The 15,738-nt window shown below is 30.7% G+C and overlaps 1 protein-coding gene across 1 annotated transcript; it reads left to right on the forward strand.

The window, feature by feature from the left end:
* The first annotated feature begins 9,134 nt into the window (after positions 1–9,134).
* On the forward strand, positions 9,135–12,106 carry LOC110767338 (uncharacterized). Its single transcript, XM_021970848.2, has 4 exons — positions 9,135–9,383; positions 10,058–10,232; positions 10,664–11,089; positions 11,503–12,106. The coding sequence occupies exons 1-3, from the start codon at positions 9,292–9,294 to the stop codon at positions 10,883–10,885; spliced, it is 489 nt and encodes a 162-aa protein (XP_021826540.1). The 5' UTR covers positions 9,135–9,291; the 3' UTR covers positions 10,886–11,089; positions 11,503–12,106.
* Positions 12,107–15,738: the final 3,632 nt, after the last annotated feature.

Below are 15,738 nucleotides of genomic sequence, written 5' to 3' on the forward strand. Positions count from 1 at the left end.
TTTTTTTTCTTCCAAAAATAGTATAGTGACACGTGGCGTCTAATCGCTGGAGGGCCCTTTTAATATAAATTTTTCATTAAATTTTAATTTAAAAAAAATAGTACAGCCCGTCGGCTATACTCTGTGTTTTTGGAAAGTCGAATTGTATTGACACGTGGCGCCTAATGATTGGGGTCCTCTTTTTTTATACATATAAAATAGTACAGCCGCACGGCTATACTCGGTTTTATAAATTTTTTAAAAAACGTACAGCCGCACGGCTATACTATTTTACGAACCCTTTAAGTAGCGTAATATGTATTTCTCTTTTTTAATTACTTTGATTAGTAATTATGTTTTAGTTATTATTTACTTAGTGAATATTAAAGGAAAAAAAGAAAAAGAACAATTGAATTCCTATTTATTAAGTAATATAATTCATGAAATGAATTAAAATATTTAATACTAATTATTCACTAAATAAATAATAATTAAAATATAATTACTAATTCAACAAATTAAATCAGTCAAATCTATTATTTAATTCCTAAAAGGAAAATTTTAAAAAATTAATTTAACCTAAACATCCGAATTTTATATTTAATTTTTTGTAAAAGACCTCTCCCGACGAAATTTCGTCGGCGCAAGTGTCTTACACCTCTCCCGACGACATTTCGTCGGCGTAGGTTATTTTGTCGGGAAAAACCTAATCCGACGAGTATTTGCCGGCATAGACCTATCCCGACGAGATTTCGTCGGGAGAAGTGTATACGTTATTTTTTAAATTTTTTAAAGAAAAAATACGAAATTAGTTTCTTTAAAATATAGTCTTATACATATATACATATGTATGTACGTATTTTTCAATAATACATTCGTATTCTACACACGTCTACTATTTTTAAAAAAGCAAACGTACAATAGTCGTATTGTACATGTACATACGTATTTCTAATGCTTAATACACATATTTTTTTACAAAATTTTTAGTAATTCTCACAAAGTTCACATATTATACAAATAATTCTCACATATTATTAAATACGAATAATAGATGTTATAAAAATTATACTAAAATATTGTATAGTGACTTATTAATATCTACTTTTGATATGTTGAAACTAGCAAATTAATATCTATAAAGTACAAGCTAATGAAACTTGGAGGGTCCTCTTTTCTTTTTTTAATTTATATATTAAATAGTATAGATAGACCTTTTGGAATAGTATAGCCGTGCGGCAATACTACGAATTTTTTTTCTTTCTTCCAAAAATAGTATAGTGACACGTGGCGTCTAATCGCTGGAGGGCCCTTTTAATATAAATTTTTCATGAAATTTTAATTTAAAAAAAATAGTACAGCCCGTCGGCTATACTCTGTGTTTTTGGAAAGTCGAATTGTATTGACACGTGGCGCCTAATGATTGGGGTCCTCTTTTTTTATACATATAAAATAGTACAGCCGCACGGCTATACTCGGTTTTATAAATTTTTTAAAAAACGTACAGCCACACGGCTATACTATTTTACGAACCCTTTAAGTAGCGTAATATGTATTTCTCTTTTTTAATTACTTTGATTAGTAATTATGTTTTAGTTATTATTTACTTAGTGAATATTAAAGGAAAAAAAGAAAAAGAACAATTGAATTCCTATTTATTAGGTAATATAATTCATGAAATGAATTAAAATATTTAATACTAATTATTCACTAAATAAATAATAATTAAAATATAATTACTAATTCAACTAATTAAATCAGTCAAATCTATTATTTAATTCCTAAAAGGAAAATTTTAAAAAATTAATTTAACCTAAACATCCGAATTTTATATTTAATTTTTTGTAAAAGACCTCTCCCGACGAAATTTCGTCGGCGCAAGTGTCTTACACCTCTCCCGACGAAATTTCGTCGGCGTAGGTTATTTTGTCGGGAGAAACCTAATCCGACGAGTATTTGCCGGCATAGACCTATCCCGACGAGATTTCGTCGGGAGAAGTGTATACGTTATTTTTTAAATTTTTTAAAGAAAAAATACGAAATTAGTTTCTTTAAAATATAGTCTTATACATATATACATATGTATGTACGTATTTTTCAATAATACATTCGTATTCTACACACGTCTACTATTTTTAAAAAAGCAAACGTACAATAGTCGTATTGTACATGTACATACGTATTTCTAATGCTTAATACACATATTTTTTTACAAAATTTTTAGTAATTCTCACAAAGTTCACGTATTATACAAATAATTCTCACATATTATTAAATACGAATAATAGATGTTATAAAAATTATACTAAAATATTGTATAGTGACTTATTAATATCTACTTTGGATATGTTGAAACTAGCAAATTAATATCTATAAAGTACAAGCTAATGAAACTTGGAGGGTCCTCTTTTCTTTTTTTAATTTATATATTAAATAGTATAGATAGACCTTTTGGAATAGTATAGCCGTGCGGCAATACTACGAATTTTTTTTTTTCTTCCAAAAATAGTATAGTGACACGTGGCGTCTAATCGCTGGAGGGCCCTTTTAATATAAATTTTTCATTAAATTTTAATTTAAAAAAAATAGTACAGCCGGGCGGCTATACTCTGTGTTTTTGGAAAGTCGAATTGTATTGACACGTGGCGCCTAATGATTGGGGTCCTCTTTTTTTATACATATAAAATAGTACAGCCGGACGGCTATACTCGGTTTTATAAATTTTTTAAAAAACGTACAGCCGCACGGCTATACTATTTTACGAACCCTTTAAGTAGCGTAATATGTATTTCTCTTTTTTAATTACTTTGATTAGTAATTATGTTTTAGTTATTATTTACTTAGTGAATATTAAAGGAAAAAAAGAAAAAGAACAATTGAATTCCTATTTATTAAGTAATATAATTCATGAAATGAATTAAAATATTTAATACTAATTATTCACTAAATAAATAATAATTAAAATATAATTACTAATTCAACTAATTAAATCAGTCAAATCTATTATTTAATTCCTAAAAGGAAAATTTTAAAAAATTTATTTAACCTAAACATCCGAATTTTATATTTAATTTTTTGTAAAAGACCTCTCCCGACGAAATTTCGTCGGCGCAAGTGTCTTACACCTCTCCCGACGAAATTTCGTCGGCGTAGGTTATTTTGTCGGGAGAAACCTAATCCGACGAGTATTTGCCGGCATAGACCTATCCCGACGAGATTTCGTCGGGAGAAGTGTATACGTTATTTTTTAAATTTTTTAAAGAAAAAATACGAAATTAGTTTCTTTAAAATATAGTCTTATACATATATACATATGTATGTACGTATTTTTCAATAATACATTCGTATTCTACACACGTCTACTATTTTTAAAAAAGCAAACGTACAATAGTCGTATTGTACATGTACATACGTATTTCTAATGCTTAATACACATATTTTTTTACAAAATTTTTAGTAATTCTCACAAAGTTCACGTATTATACAAATAATTCTCACATATTATTAAATACGAATAATAGATGTTATAAAAATTATACTAAAATATTGTATAGTGACTTATTAATATCTACTTTGGATATGTTGAAACTAGCAAATTAATATCTATAAAGTACAAGCTAATGAAACTTGGAGGGTCCTCTTTTCTTTTTTTAATTTATATATTAAATAGTATAGATAGACCTTTTGGAATAGTATAGCCGTGCGGCAATACTACGAATTTTTTTTTTTCTTCCAAAAATAGTATAGTGACACGTGGCGTCTAATCGCTGGAGGGCCCTTTTAATATAAATTTTTCATTAAATTTTAATTTAAAAAAAATAGTACAGCCGGGCGGCTATACTCTGTGTTTTTGGAAAGTCGAATTGTATTGACACGTGGCGCCTAATGATTGGGGTCCTCTTTTTTTATACATATAAAATAGTACAGCCGGACGGCTATACTCGGTTTTATAAATTTTTTTAAAAACGTACAGCCGCACGGCTATACTATTTTACGAACCCTTTAAGTAGCGTAATATGTATTTCTCTTTTTTAATTACTTTGATTAGTAATTATGTTTTAGTTATTATTTACTTAGTGAATATTAAAGGAAAAAAAGAAAAAGAACAATTGAATTCCTATTTATTAAGTAATATAATTCATGAAATGAATTAAAATATTTAATACTAATTATTCACTAAATAAATAATAATTAAAATATAATTACTAATTCAACTAATTAAATCAGTCAAATCTATTATTTAATTCCTAAAAGGAAAATTTTAAAAAATTAATTTAACCTAAACATCCGAATTTTATATTTAATTTTTTGTAAAAGACCTCTCCCGACGAAATTTCGTCGGCGCAAGTGTCTTACACCTCTCCCGACGAAATTTCGTCGGCGTAGGTTATTTTGTCGGGAGAAACCTAATCCGACGAGTATTTGCCGGCATAGACCTATCCCGACGAGATTTCGTCGGGAGAAGTGTATACGTTATTTTTTAAATTTTTTAAAGAAAAAATACGAAATTAGTTTCTTTAAAATATAGTCTTATACATATATACATATGTATGTACGTATTTTTCAATAATACATTCGTATTCTACACACGTCTACTATTTTTAAAAAAGCAAACGTACAATAGTCGTATTGTACATGTACATACGTATTTCTAATGCTTAATACACATATTTTTTTACAAAATTTTTAGTAATTCTCACAAAGTTCACGTATTATACAAATAATTCTCACATATTATTAAATACGAATAATAGATGTTATAAAAATTATACTAAAATATTGTATAGTGACTTATTAATATCTACTTTGGATATGTTGAAACTAGCAAATTAATATCTATAAAATACAAGCTAATGAAACTTGGAGGGTCCTCTTTTCTTTTTTTAATTTATATATTAAATAGTATAGATAGACCTTTTGGAATAGTATAGCCGTGCGGCAATACTACGAATTTTTTTTTTTCTTCCAAAAATAGTATAGTGACACGTGGCGTCTAATCGCTGGAGGGCCCTTTTAATATAAATTTTTCATTAAATTTTAATTTAAAAAAAATAGTACAGCCGGGCGGCTATACTCTGTGTTTTTGGAAAGTCGAATTGTATTGACACGTGGCGCCTAATGATTGGGGTCCTCTTTTTTTATACATATAAAATAGTACAGCCGCACGGCTATACTCGGTTTTATAAATTTTTTAAAAAACGTACAGCCGCACGGCTATACTATTTTACGAACCCTTTAAGTAGCGTAATATGTATTTCTCTTTTTTAATTACTTTGATTAGTAATTATGTTTTAGTTATTATTTACTTAGTGAATATTAAAGGAAAAAAAGAAAAAGAACAATTGAATTCCTATTTATTAAGTAATATAATTCATGAAATGAATTAAAATATTTAATACTAATTATTCACTAAATAAATAATAATTAAAATATAATTACTAATTCAACTAATTAAATCAGTCAAATCTATTATTTAATTCCTAAAAGGAAAATTTTAAAAAATTAATTTAACCTAAATATCCGAATTTTATATTTAATTTTTTGTAAAAGACCTCTCCCGACGAAATTTCGTCGGCGCAAGTGTCTTACACCTCTCCCGACGAAATTTCGTCGGCGTAGGTTATTTTGTCGGGAGAAACCTAATCCGACGAGTATTTGCCGGCATAGACCTATCCCGACGAGATTTCGTCGGGAGAAGTGTATACGTTATTTTTTAAATTTTTTAAAGAAAAAATACGAAATTAGTTTCTTTAAAATATAGTCTTATACATATATACATATGTATGTACGTATTTTTCAATAATACATTCGTATTCTACACACGTCTACTATTTTTAAAAAAGCAAACGTACAATAGTCGTATTGTACATGTACATACGTATTTCTAATGCTTAATACACATATTTTTTTACAAAATTTTTAGTAATTCTCACAAAGTTCACGTATTATACAAATAATTCTCACATATTATTAAATACGAATAATAGATGTTATAAAAATTATACTAAAATATTGTATAGTGACTTATTAATATCTACTTTGGATATGTTGAAACTAGCAAATTAATATCTATAAAGTACAAGCTAATGAAACTTGGAGGGTCCTCTTTTCTTTTTTTAATTTATATATTAAATAGTATAGATAGACCTTTTGGAATAGTATAGCCGTGCGGCAATACTACGAATTTTTTTTTTTCTTCCAAAAATAGTATAGTGACACGTGGCGTCTAATCGCTGGAGGGCCCTTTTAATATAAATTTTTCATTAAATTTTAATTTAAAAAAAATAGTACAGCCGGGCGGCTATACTCTGTGTTTTTGGAAAGTCGAATTGTATTGACACGTGGCGCCTAATGATTGGGGTCCTCTTTTTTTATACATATAAAATAGTACAGCCGCACGGCTATACTCGGTTTTATAAATTTTTTAAAAAACGTACAGCCGCACGGCTATACTATTTTACGAACCCTTTAAGTAGCGTAATATGTATTTCTCTTTTTTAATTACTTTGATTAGTAATTATGTTTTAGTTATTATTTACTTAGTGAATATTAAAGGAAAAAAAGAAAAAGAACAATTGAATTCCTATTTATTAAGTAATATAATTCATGAAATGAATTAAAATATTTAATACTAATTATTCACTAAATAAATAATAATTAAAATATAATTACTAATTCAACTAATTAAATCAGTCAAATCTATTATTTAATTCCTAAAAGGAAAATTTTAAAAAATTAATTTAACCTAAATATCCGAATTTTATATTTAATTTTTTGTAAAAGACCTCTCCCGACGAAATTTCGTCGGCGCAAGTGTCTTACACCTCTCCCGACGAAATTTCGTCGGCGTAGGTTATTTTGTCGGGAGAAACCTAATCCGACGAGTATTTGCCGGCATAGACCTATCCCGACGAGATTTCGTCGGGAGAAGTGTATACGTTATTTTTTAAATTTTTTAAAGAAAAAATACGAAATTAGTTTCTTTAAAATATAGTCTTATACATATATACATATGTATGTACGTATTTTTCAATAATACATTCGTATTCTACACACGTCTACTATTTTTAAAAAAGCAAACGTACAATAGTCGTATTGTACATGTACATACGTATTTCTAATGCTTAATACACATATTTTTTTACAAAATTTTTAGTAATTCTCACAAAGTTCACGTATTATACAAATAATTCTCACATATTATTAAATACGAATAATAGATGTTATAAAAATTATACTAAAATATTGTATAGTGACTTATTAATATCTACTTTGGATATGTTGAAACTAGCAAATTAATATCTATAAAGTACAAGCTAATGAAACTTGGAGGGTCCTCTTTTCTTTTTTTAATTTATATATTAAATAGTATAGATAGACCTTTTGGAATAGTATAGCCGTGCGGCAATACTACGAATTTTTTTTTTTCTTCCAAAAATAGTATAGTGACACGTGGCGTCTAATCGCGGGAGGGCCCTTTTAATATAAATTTTTCATTAAATTTTAATTTTAAAAAAATAGTACAGCCGGGCGGCTATACTCTGTGTTTTTGGAAAGTCGAATTGTATTGACACGTGGCGCCTAATGATTGGGGTCCTCTTTTTTTATACATATAAAATAGTACAGCCGCACGGCTATACTCGGTTTTATAAATTTTTTAAAAAACGTACAGCCGCACGGCTATACTATTTTACGAACCCTTTAAGTAGCGTAATATGTATTTCTCTTTTTTAATTACTTTGATTAGTAATTATGTTTTAGTTATTATTTACTTAGTGAATATTAAAGGAAAAAAAGAAAAAGAACAATTGAATTCCTATTTATTAAGTAATATAATTCATGAAATGAATTAAAATATTTAATACTAATTATTCACTAAATAAATAATAATTAAAATATAATTACTAATTCAACTAATTAAATCAGTCAAATCTATTATTTAATTCCTAAAAGGAAAATTTTAAAAAATTAATTTAACCTAAACATCCGAATTTTATATTTAATTTTTTGTAAAAGACCTCTCCCGACGAAATTTCGTCGGCGCAAGTGTCTTACACCTCTCCCGACGAAATTTCGTCGGCGTAGGTTATTTTGTCGGGAGAAACCTAATCCGACGAGTATTTGCCGGCATAGACCTATCCCGACGAAATTTCGTCGGGAGAAGTGTATACGTTATTTTTTAAATTTTTTAAAGAAAAAATACGAAATTAGTTTCTTTAAAATATAGTCTTATACATATATACATATGTATGTACGTATTTTTCAATAATACATTCGTATTCTACACACGTCTACTATTTTTAAAAAAGCAAACGTACAATAGTCGTATTGTACATGTACATACGTATTTCTAATGCTTAATACACATATTTTTTTACAAAATTTTTAGTAATTCTCACAAAGTTCACGTATTATACAAATAATTCTCACATATTATTAAATACGAATAATAGATGTTATAAAAATTATACTAAAATATTGTATAGTGACTTATTAATATCTACTTTGGATATGTTGAAACTAGCAAATTAATATCTATAAAGTACAAGCTAATGAAACTTGGAGGGTCCTCTTTTCTTTTTTTAATTTATATATTAAATAGTATAGATAGACCTTTTAGAATAGTATAGCCGTGCGGCAAGCGAGTAGAACCCATCAATTTTGTATTATGAGGACATGTAACCACTACAAACCAGTCAAGAACTAAGTTCATAAGCAAATCAAGTATACTATATGTATGTATTGGTTCTTTTGTGAAATATACTTACTATGTTGCAACCACTTTCTTGGTTTTTGGGAGCACAAAATAATTCATAAAAATTAATTACTATTTGATAAGTAATTTATGAAACAAATAATAACTAAAAGCTAATTAGTAATTATATTAATTAAATAAGACTAAGATATTATTCAATTAAAAATATTAATTAATTACCTATTCCAAAAAAAAAAAATTCCCTATGAAAATTAAAGTCTGAAAAATATTACAACATAATAATTAATATTTATTAAGTAATATAATTTATGAATTTAATTAATAGATTTAATACTAATTGTTCACTAAAGAAATAATAATTAAAACATAATTACTAATAAAAGTAATTAAAATAAAGCAAAGATATTGTGTAATTACAAAAAAGAAAATAAAAAAACCTAAAGAAACTAATTTGATATTACACACAGCCGCCCGGGCGGGCTCTTAGTGCCTAGGCGCCGCCTAGCCCAATTTTTTGAAAATTTCCTTGTGATTCTTTGTGTTATCGGCTTGATCTTTCCTATTCTGGTCTAGCATGCAATTGAAAATTGTCGTTGATGTTGTTTGCTAAAGAACAAATAGCATGCGAAGATCACCTGTTAGAGCCTTTTGTTGAGAATTTCGTACTGGAAATCAAAGTCCACTTCGAGTAAGTCCTCAAAATCCCCAAAATAATCTTGTTCTGGTCTATTTCTTTGTTGTTTTGACAAGGAAAACTGTATCTTATTCAAAACAGAGAAAGAAAACCTACAAGAAAGATGGGCGAGAAAGAAAACGGAGAAATGAAAACTATTTCTTTGTTCTTTTCGTCTTCAAAGATATCTTGTAGAAAACCATCAAAATCAGACCAATAATCATGACATGACATATGAAATCAGATTACATTCAGCCCAAAACTCTGTCCAATCAACACGAGTTATACTAAAGTAGTCTTTGAAATGCTTTAACAGACACGCCCCAAGAGAAGCTATTATAATATTTCTGTTAGTTTTGATACGTTAATATAATAATACTGTCATATTGTGTTGTAACTCGCAAGTTTGTGGGAGTCTTTTTTGTTGTCTGGGTGTGTGTGTGTGCGCGTGTGTGTGCAGGGGGCGGGGAGGTGGAGGGGAATGAAATGGAAGAAGGCCAATGCATTATGCATCCAAGGGAGAATTATGCCCCAATCCCGAAAATGGATTTCTCCAACCCTTAAATTAGATATGCAAACAAATTTTGCACTCAATGTTATTTCATATTTTTGTTATTTTGGGATTTGACATGCTTTTCTTCACATGTTGATGGTTTTGCGTTTCTCTGTTCGATTTTATTATATGGCAGGATGCCGGATATTGAACTTATGCACATGTGGTATGCTCTAGATTTAGCTGTTCTTGCGGTTGGAGTGATGGAAAAGACTACGACTAGTGAAAGAAAAAGTTTTCATCAAGTTACATTTGACCATTTGAAAGATCTACAGAACCATTTGGAGGCTGTCAATGACATCCCTCGCAAGGTAGTCTATTCTGAATATGGTTTTCTTTTAGCCTAACATTTTCAATCGTACCTCCTTTTTGTGGTTGTCAAAACTGTTATTTTCTCATGTTTATGCCAGATAAGTTCAACTTGCAATTACATGTCTAACATGTTTCCTCGGGCAAATCTGTTGCCTGTTGTCTTTGAAAGTTGTTTTGTGTAAAATATAGTCACCAAAAAATGCATGCAAAACAAATTATTTATCATTCATGTTCTGATGCTAGAGAATTAGCAACTGCTAAATGGATTGCATTTTGGTATTTTGTTCAATTTTACTTTGAAGTTTCATGTTTTCCTTTGAAATCTAAATGCTCTCAATTTGTTTGTGATGTCATCAGTTTTATTAGTTTGCTGCATCTTTTTTCCTGTTCTTCATTGTAATTATTTTATAATGCTTCTGTAATGATGCAGATCATGATGGCGAATGTCATAAGTTTGCTTTTACATATGGATGATCTTTCTCTCAATTTGGCTCGTTGTGCCTCACCATGGAGCTATTCTGAATCACGTTACACATGTGCTACAGAGCAAACTGATCTAACACGTGAAGAGGGAAACAAATTAGTTGTATCTTTCACGGGGAAACTACTAGATATATTACATCACTGTCCTCCTTCAACTATAAGTTTATAACTGAACTAGATCATGCTCTAAGTGATGGCGTAAGTAGGGGTGGAAGACAAGCATTGGAGTGGAGAGCGTCAATTGCTAAACATTTGAAGAGTGGGAATCGCAGTCGTCAATTTTGCAGCGTCTTCTTTCGTTATCTGAACGCCAGTGGCAGTGGAAAGAGGCATTAACTGTATTACGTCCCGCACCATCTAAGCTACTTAACCTGTGAGTTACAAGCCTTTTCTTCTTTGGGAATTTATATGATGATCAATTGGTTCTTGTGCATGAATTGCTTTTTGGATATTTGTTATAGATCACTGGTTTGCAAATGGTAGTTTATCCTATAAGAAAATGGTAGTTTATGACGATTATAAACTATAATGATCACCCAGGCCAAACAAAATATGATGACCTCATTATTCCAAATGATAGAAATATATGCTGATATTTGAAGATGATAGTACATAATCAGTTAATATGAAATTGCTGACATCTTACTTTCTGAAGGTAAATATTGTAGGTGTTCTTATTTATGAGAAGTATGCTTTAGTTTCTGTGTAGTTTTATGCATAAATTATTTGGTTTTGGAGAGCATGTTTTTCTGGAATTGCCCTTTTTTTTCTTTTTCTTTTTTTCAGGGAAGGGAGGGTGTGTTATTGGCTGCAATTCCAGGAACCAAAATATGGTCCCAAACTGCAAAATAATCTGCATCCAATGGCGGAGCCACAGTGGGGTCAGTGGGGTCGCACGACCTCTTGGAAGCCATGGAAATAGGCTTAGAGGTCCCTTGGAGCTGGGGGAGAGACCCCTTGGAGTTGCACACCAGGTGCTTGATGTTTTTCCTGAGGAAGAAAGGAGCTGTGCGAGGAAGAAGAAGCTGCTGATTTTTCAAAACATCCTGGGCAAAACGACGTCGTTTTGACCCAGGAATGTTTTTTTTTTAAATGGCCTGGCCAGCAACTTCCCCAAATGTCCAAACCCATTGCTTTCAATTATACAACTTTACCAACGTTTAATATACAGAGGCCCAACAACCCTTTGTATTTCCCATTTCATTGGGCTTTCATGAGACAAAGTTTTATGAAAAACATAAAAATACTTAAATAAATGTAATAAAATATCATGTCTATGCTCCATTCAACTCAAACACTCAAATGGACTCCTAAAATCCCAAATTCTATTATTCTCTACCCTAAGTTCCCAACTAAATCTCCCCCCCAAGCCCTCAACATGGCTGAAAATTTTATTATTTTCCCCCTCCATCTCTGATTTTATAAATTTATTGTTCTTGGTATACTTAAACCTCTGTGTTACATTATTTTGTTTGATGATAATGCCTAATATAATGATTTATTGGAATGGATGAATATTGATGATTTTGTGTGTGGATGATTTATTGGATTGGATGACTATATATGATTATTTGATTTGTTGGAATTTAGGGTTTATGATTAATTTTGTGATGGACTTCTTGTTTGTTCATTTGTCTTAATAAAATTTGTTTCTTTTAAAAAAAAAGGGTTGATTGTTTGGTTTGATTAATTCATGTGTAGAATTATGGAACGATAAGAGGAAAGTAATAGAAAATTATCTTTTAGTGTTATTTTCATCTTTCAAAAAATATCGGAACTTTTACACTAAGACCCCTTAGGGTAACAATCCTGGATCCGCCACTATCTGCATCCCCACACATTTTCCCTGGGGACATTAATGTTGTAACCTGCTCTTGATCCTTCTCCAATCATAGTATAGAAACCATCATCAATAGCTGGATAAAAGGCTTCCGAACTCATGCCCGAAAGAAGCACAGCTCCATATTGTCATCATAACTAAGAACTTCGATCTTATGTCAGACAAGTCAACCAAGAAAGTTACAAGTTAAAAGCTGATCCAATGAGAAAAACTTTTGATAGAATGCAAAGACTTTGAAATTGTTATGTCACAAATTCCTTGAAAGCGTGAAAAGCCTCTTGATGGCAACTTCAAAGTCAAGAAAACAACAAAGGAATGTGATGCAACACATATTAACAACACTACATGAAGAAATATGACTTAAACTTTGTGTAAGTTACACATAAGCTTAAATGATCAAGCAAAAGAAACGAGTATCAGTTCAAAATTACGGCATGCATACAAAACAAGAATCAGTTCCTAGGGGCACGGCGAGTCCTCTTTTTCTAAAAAAATAAATAGTATAGCCGCGCGGTTTAAATATTTTGAAAGAGCATGGCTAGCTGGCCGGTTATACTGTGGTCCCTTTAAATTTTTTTTTTTTTCATAAATAGTATAGCTGATCGGCTACACTCTTTAAATATATATTGGGATCCTCTTTTTTTTATTATTTATTATTTTTTTTATATATAATTTTTTTCCCTTATTTTCGTTTATCGATAAGATTAGTTTAGAACATTATCCATTTCTATTAGGCCATTACCCGAGTCTCTATTGCCCCCTTTTCATTTTTTAACTTTCCTGAGTTATTACTCGTATAAAGAATTTAGCATTTTCCCGTTTAATACTCGTATTATACACATATGTACGTATTTTTCAATAATACTTCACTTTTTCGTACACGTCTTAGCGAGAATTCACAAGTTCGTTCACTTACCAACACTAGTTCGTACCTTACCTTAGAAAGCAAGCAGCCGCGACCTTCGCACGGAGTATTACTGTGCTGCGGCTATGGCGGCTAAAAAATAATTAAAAAAAATCGGCTGACTAGGTGCTATATTATGCGGGTCCTTTTTTTAATCAATTTAATTTAATAAATAGTACAGCCGCACGGCTATACAATTTTTTTTCTTCATTTTAAAAAATAAATAGTATGGCCGCATGGCTAGACGTTTAAATGTAATATATTTAAAGAGTATAGCCGCTCGGCTATATTGGGGTCCCTTTTTATAAAATAAAAAAAAAAAAAAAAATTCCCGTATTTTCGTTTAGAGCATTATCCATTACTATTAGGCCATTACTCGAGTCTCTATAGTCTCCTTTTGATTTTTTACATTTTTAGAGTTATTACTCGTATAAAGAATTTAGAATTTTCCCGTTTAACACTTGTATTATACGTGTATGTACATGTTTTTCAATAATACTTCCGTTTTCCGTACACATCTTAAAGACTCGGTAAAATACACATGTAGCACTCGAGAGAATGAGGTAGATCCAAGGTAGACGTTCGCACGAAAAAAAAAGAAGAAGATATAATTGAACTCTCAGATTGATTTACTGTGAAATTTCAATTTTTTCAATATCTGCTTTGGATATGTTGACAATAGCAAATTAATAACAAAAAAGTACAAACTAATGGAAGCATGCCACATAATTTCAAAATTTCTACGGCATCCTTCTTTGCAAACCCAACAACTAGAAAGCTTATGTTTTGCTTCCAGTGTATCCTCCCTTTGTTAACTATCTTTCCCGAGCAGAAGGGTACTTGCAATACACTTATAGTGGGAATTCAAATCATGTCATTCCCTTATGAGAAATTCATCCTATTTATCTGTCCTTGAAACTTTAGTAATTTGCCTCCCCACTATTCAACTTTAGTATTGATAGCTTACTAATTGTCTTCCCAGCTACTCAACTTAAACTAAATACGGTAGGGTTTCTACTTTCTAATCAAGTTTCCAATGCTGCTAATTGTGAGATTTTTTAAGGTGAGAGACAGTTACAGAAAACTTTATCAAATTAATACAATTATCTTCTAATTAGAGTCAAACTCTCCATATATAGTGCAGACTAAAAGAAACACACCCCTCACTGCTTCATCAGGTGTACTCAAGGTGAGCAGCCCTGGAATTCTTGTCCTTGTTGACCATAAGAACACTATCAATCTATTGGTAGTCTTTAATGAAAATGTCTTGTTCCTGTTAGTTGGAAAGAGTCCATTTCCCCTCTCATTCTCTCTGAGTTTCTACTTTCTTTTTTTTTGGCTTGGTTCCTGGCATTACATGGCAGTCTTTGACCCACCAATGAATTCTCCAGGTGTGGCTTCATCAAGGATGAAGCCTCCCCTAAAGAAAGAAACATCATTGGAGCTTTTGAGAGCACTTAATTAACTTGATATATGTAAATATGTAAAACAGAAGCCATGACAAAACAGTGCATTCAGAACATCAACATAGGATGCAAAAGCGATCCCTGTTCGGTTCATTTTTTATACATAATTTTTCATGTTATTCACCCACTATTTTGAGTTAGTTCTTGACATTTTATAGCTTTTTACTTCCTTTTTGTGTTTTCTTAGATTTTACCTTGGTTGGAATGAAAATGAGCTAAAAGTGCATTATTAGTTATAAATTCTGTTTTTGTTCATTTTCGTAGGTGAACTTCTTGGCCTGGGATCAACATGCTCTGGTGCTCGGATGAGGTCATGATCTTCATGAGATTTGTTCCAATGGATGTTAACTACAACATATCCAAATTTGAGCTCCATTGGACAAGTATTGCCTATCCAACCAATCCAGCATGTTACCACAGCTCTGGAAATCCGGATTTGGCCAGCTTTTACCTCCTTTGTGTCATCTTAATTTCTTGTTACCATAACTCTTGGTAACAAGGAATTACCTTTGTAAAAGAGATATTTTCTGAAGTATTTGGCATCTTTGTGAGTCAATGCTTCATAATGGCAAGGGGACAATGGGCAAAAGCTTTAGAGAAAGAATGAGTTTTATATTAAAAGTGTGAGTAGGAAAAGATGGGAAAAGGAGCAAAAGCAATTGGCAATCAGATATGGAGGGAGCCTTTGAACGTGGAAAGCAATTCAATTCTGAATTCTACAGATTGAGAGCAGATTTTGGAGAGTTTGGAGCTTGGAGAAAGCCAAGGTGCAGCCAAGAAAAGTGGAGAAGAAGACTTCCACCATTGATGAT

This window comes from Prunus avium, chromosome 4 (assembly GCF_965620075.1).
Source record: "Prunus avium chromosome 4, drPruAviu1.hap1.1, whole genome shotgun sequence".
Lineage (NCBI taxonomy): Eukaryota > Viridiplantae > Streptophyta > Magnoliopsida > Rosales > Rosaceae > Prunus > Prunus avium.